General features: G+C 27.8%; 1 protein-coding gene across 1 annotated transcript; it reads right to left on the minus strand.

Moving 5' to 3' along the window:
* Positions 1–363: 363 nt before the first annotated feature.
* Positions 364–2172, minus strand: LOC127082140 (uncharacterized). The gene is made up of 3 exons (XM_051022365.1): positions 1879–2172; positions 1529–1769; positions 364–1007 (listed from the first exon to the last, which is right to left on the minus strand). Exons 1-3 carry the CDS (start codon positions 2146–2148, stop codon positions 568–570), a joined length of 951 nt encoding a protein of 316 aa, XP_050878322.1. The 5' UTR covers positions 2149–2172; the 3' UTR covers positions 364–567.
* Between the last annotated feature and the right edge of the window lie 3058 nt (positions 2173–5230).

Consider the following 5230-nt stretch of genomic DNA (forward strand, 5'->3'; position numbering starts at 1 on the left):
AAAGTCTCTTAGGGGTTCTCGAGTGGATTACATTTATAACAAGTTCGGATCATATGACATATATGATCCAGTTTGAGGAGGTATGTTAAAAGTATTTATATATATAAAGTCTCGTTGTAATTAGGCGTAAGTCTCCGTAGTGTTTTTTAAGACAATTTATTCAAATATTTCTCATTCTTTATACCTTAATAGTTTATATTATCGACAAATGTTAACTCAATTGACAAAAATCGATATAATTAAATTAAACCTCAAATTAAGATTCAAATAATATATTTCACAATTATGTATATATGTTTGTATGAGTTTTGAAATAATTATCATTCCATCTACATATTAAAAAAATCCATATCGAGCAATCTATAAAGAAACTTGTTGAACACTTCTATCTTATAACCAAGATGTCAATTTTTACATACAAGTATATCTAGGGTGACATCTATGAGTCACATTCCTTTACTTTCCACCAAGTAAACTAAAAATAAAAATGTAATTTACCATAATCAAAGTTCAAAACGACCAGGTAAAAAAAACCCTAATAAAACCAATGTTCCTTAATTTCACCAATTACACAACTCCAACAACTGCACAATGCAATGTTGGAACCTTGTCCAACAAATCCATAGTCAACATAGAAGCCTTTGATTTTTGCTTTGTCATAATCCTCTCGGAGTTACTATATCCCATTGGAAGTGGTTTTGTTGAAGTGTTCCTTTCACATGGACCTAACCATTTAGCTTGCATGTACCTATGTTTCCTCCATGGTCCCATATGCATTTTCTTATCCTTCATGCATCTTTTGGCTGCATTGCATAAGATTTTGATTAAGTTGCTTAATCTTTCTACTTTTCCAACAAACACTTGTGGTAGCTTTTGGATTAGTTCATTGTATTCATTGCTTCCTCTTGCCATCTCAAATTCAGCTTGGAAGTTCAGCTCTATCATCACTCTTACTTCTCCTTTCTTTGGGTTTGTGTTGTCAATCACATCCAAAAATGTGTGTTCACCTGTATAGTTAATTTTGATAGTACTATTAGATTGTTGAAATTATATTTTGTATTAAATTCTAAATTTTGTTTCTCACTAGAAACATATTTTTCCTTTTCCAATACAAAAAATAAAGTCATTTGATATCTGCTATAAACTTTTTTTAATAATATTTTGGATGAAAATGGATATTATATAAGTTCATAGCATATACTCTTTGAAACTAATCTTATTATACCACCACAAGATTTCTTTTCACATATTTATTCACTTTCTTAAAATGATAAAAACCAAAATTGAATAATTAAAAAACATATTTATTTCTAATCTATAAGTATGATTTTAAAAAACGGTCGCCACAAAAGTAGTATGGACAGATGATAATATAGTATCTTATTATAATTTTATGTTAAAAAATAAATTATGATTAATTTAGACCGTGATGACTATGATCAATGTTAGACTCATGACCGATATCGCGAAAGCCTTAACGGTATCGCGGCCGTTTTTTAAAACCCTACAAATTAACATCATGTACTACCTGCTGGAATATCTTTGGAAGTTTTCCATCTAGTTTTACAAATAGCACTATTGAAACCAGCTTTCTGTAGCCTCCTACAAACTTCTCTCATTAAGCAGTTTTTGCAGCAACTTGTTCCACCATTCATCATCTTTCTGCTGCAACCACACACTCCTGTTCCAGAAGCGCTTATTTCCTCAATCACTTCTTTCGTCGCACTTCTTATCTTTGTCTCCAAAGAACTTGTTCTGTATACATTCGTCTGCACCAATTCAAATCACACTAACTCATCAAAACAGAATAAATCTCCAAAATCTAATATACTTTTGAAACAAAAACAAATCAAAATCATTATCACTTTCTTAGATCACCTGCAATCCTTGATGTTGACTGTCCCAAAAGCTTCGATTCATCTCATTGATACCATTCAGATCTTTCTCATCATCTTCATCATCATCATCATCCAATTCCATTTCAAGTGAATGACATTGATCATCACTGCTAGAACTCGACATGAAAACTTCACCATCATCAAGAAAATCAAACTCAACATCACAAACACTTTCTTCAGACTCAACACTACCTTGTCGCCGACACGACAAAAACCTAGTAACTTTTCCAGCCAAAGATGTTGCACCCATGATTCTTATCTCACCTTGTTTTTTTTGTTTCTTACATTTCATGGCCTTTTATATACGCAAGAAAATGTAACGATGTTGTTTTGGTGGGTCCTACTTAGGACTCTACTACACGCCGCGCACATGAACGTAAATTCTGGATGCTTACGTGGCAGTTTTTCATTGGATGATTCAAATCTGTCTTTTCTTGTAATAATTTCAGTTTCATGAAAATAATGTAAATGTTTGTTGCTTGAGACAGACAACATGGATCCACGTCAGTCACATACAATTATTTTCAACCTACCCTTTACTTCAATCATGGATATGGATATACTCGAATATTCATATTTTAATTCTTATTTTAATCATTTTCGGTGAATATTTCTACATTATTTATCTATTTATCTAGATAAATAAGTAGTAAATATAATATGTTAACCTGACTTTTTGTATTACACTTTTTCCAATACTTTTTTTTTCCTTAAATTAATACTTTGATGGCGTTTTTAGTGTAAAATAATTTCTAATTGTATATTACTAAGTGAAATAATTTATAGTTATTTATATTTGTTAATTTAACAGACTTTTTTATGATGAGCTATGGCGTGTTTAGTGTGAAATAACTTATAATTATATATTATTAAGTGAAATAATTTATAATTATCTATATTTGTTAATTTAACAAACTTTTCTATGATGGCGTGTTTAGTGTGAAATAATTTATAATTACATATTACAAAGTGTTTAGTGTATATCTTTTAATGTATTATTTGTGCATAAATTATAGTTTTTTAAAAGAAAAGTTTAAATTATTTGGGAATTAAGTATTTCTATTTCAATCATTATTTATATTTTTGTGTGTATGTAGTCATGATTTATATTAAAACCTTGAGAAAATATTTGATGAGCATACTAGATAGACATGAATTTAATTAGGATAGATGTAAGAATTTTGAATTTATTTGAGAAAACTTACTGAACTGTTGAATATTATAATCTAAAAGATTAATGACTTTAGATATTCAAGAACTTCCATTAAAAAAACTATAATAAGAATGAAAATAGGAATAGTAAAAACAATGTTAAATATATTTTTATTGTCTATCAAATTTATTTAATTTTCTTCTTGTAAAAAATTATTAAATTTATAGTCTCTGCAAAATTACCTTTTAAATAGTTTTAATTCTTGTTGAAGTAAAACATATTATTTTTATCCTTTTATAATTTATTTATTTTATATTTATTGAATAATAAATATATAGTATATTTATATAGACCAATTACATTATCTATTTCATTAATCTAAAAAGTAAATTATATGTCATAAAAAAGACTTGAGTAGTATTTTTTTATAAAAATAAATATATTTTAAATTATAAAAAATTCTTCTACAATTTTTTTTAACAATAGATGAAATATATATAATATTTCAAATGTACACAACATAAAAAAAAATTTTTTTTTTCTTACATCATTATATAAATGAATTGCTTATAATTTTCTTAACATATCTATAAAAAAAATCATGGAAAAAGTTGACTTAACAGTAAAGATTAATGAAGCTTTCAAAATCATTTTATAAAAATAAAAATAAAAAATTTAATAACTTTTTTGATTTTATTAATAAAAAATATATATTTTAAATTTATTGAGTAATTAATATATTTAATTTATATATATTTAAGACACATTGTTCATTCAAGAAATTTAAAAAATATTTTTTTATAAATAAGTTTATATAAGTATTTTACTTAAAAAATAGTAAAATAAAAGGAAGAGAAGAAAATACCCCAATCCTATTCTTGTGATCAAGACAATATGGACCACATGACAAGTCATGAATCATGATACAAATAGATCTGCCACGTTGCAAGATCAGGGACGTTGATTTATGATCTTATCCTATAAGGGAGTTAGATGGGACCATGATGTCTCTCACATTTTATGTGAAGAAGTGACAATTTCAATATTAATGTTTGAAATCAATAGAGATACGCGGCTTCTAGTGAATGGTTTTTCTTAATCGATTAGAAAATAATTTCCAAAGTATTGTATTATCATCATTAGCATTATTCATTTGAAGGTAGGTCAAGGCGTGGGACATGTGATATGAGGACAAATTTAAGGGCTTCTTTGTCATTTGGTTGTATTGCAATAATTTGTATGACCCACCCACTGTGATGTTTTGTAAGTAAATAAATAAATGGACTTGTATTGGAAAGTGTATGGCTTGAAGGGTGAAAGGATTGGGATTTTATTTGTTTTTATTGAAAAAATGGGTAGCATAATTATCACACTCATGGTGGTCCTTGCTTTGAGTTATCAAGAAATGTCTTCAAGTGAAGTTGATGGCATTTCTAAGTACAGATTTTAATAGCCTAACGAAAATTGAAGCAACAGTTAACCATGATTTTTTTTTTAAAAAACCATGTTTTTAAAAAATAATATCAAAATAATCACTATTTCAAAATATTTATTAATAAATTAACCAAGACGCTATTTGCATTGTCACATGCAATGAATCTCTTGAACATATGCGTCATTTGTATTGGCGCAAGCATGCCAATTTCGCCACTAGAAGTGACGCATGCATGTCCTATGCGCCACATGCAATGACGCATGCATAGTCCACTCAGTGCAGCCTCCAACGAAGATCCAAGTTTGGAATGTAGATACGTTTGAACATCTTAATAGGACTTTAAACAGTTGGTTAGATGGAGAAATTGCAGAGGGTGAAAAAATCAGAAGAATTCAAAGACTTGATATCACGTTCAACAAAAATGGAGAAGTTCGTTTCTGGGTGAACGTTAAAACTGACAGAGATGTTCACAGGATGATGTATACTTTTCACAAAATTATTTTGATGGTTGTAATCGCATAGTTATGTTGTTTATTTGTTGTATTTGTTTGTGATGTTATTTTATTGTTATAGTTGTTTGTGTTATTGTTTGATTATTGTTTAATTGTTGTTTAAATTATTGTTTAATTGTCGTTTTCAAGTTATTGTAACTGAATCTTATGATATTTATGAAATAAATGTTGTTTTTAATATAAAGCAAAAGGATTACAATTAAAATTATGTTGTTGTGCTTTATCTAATATT

The sequence above is a fragment of the Lathyrus oleraceus genome, chromosome 1 (genome assembly GCF_024323335.1).
Source record: "Lathyrus oleraceus cultivar Zhongwan6 chromosome 1, CAAS_Psat_ZW6_1.0, whole genome shotgun sequence".
In the NCBI taxonomy this organism is placed as follows: Eukaryota; Viridiplantae; Streptophyta; class Magnoliopsida; order Fabales; family Fabaceae; genus Lathyrus; species Lathyrus oleraceus.

Excerpts from the sequence above, each read along its gene's own strand:
- LOC127082140 (XM_051022365.1), bottom strand. The coding sequence starts at position 2,148 with ATGGGTGCAACATCTTTGGCTGGAAAAGTTACTAGGTTTTTGTCGTGT. Across the intron at positions 1,770-1,878 it reads GTCAACATCAAGGATTGCAG|ACGAATGTATACAGAACAAG; the intron begins GTGATCTAAGAA and ends GAATTGGTGCAG. Across the intron at positions 1,008-1,528 it reads TTCCAAAGATATTCCAGCAG|GTGAACACACATTTTTGGAT; the intron begins GTAGTACATGAT and ends TTAACTATACAG.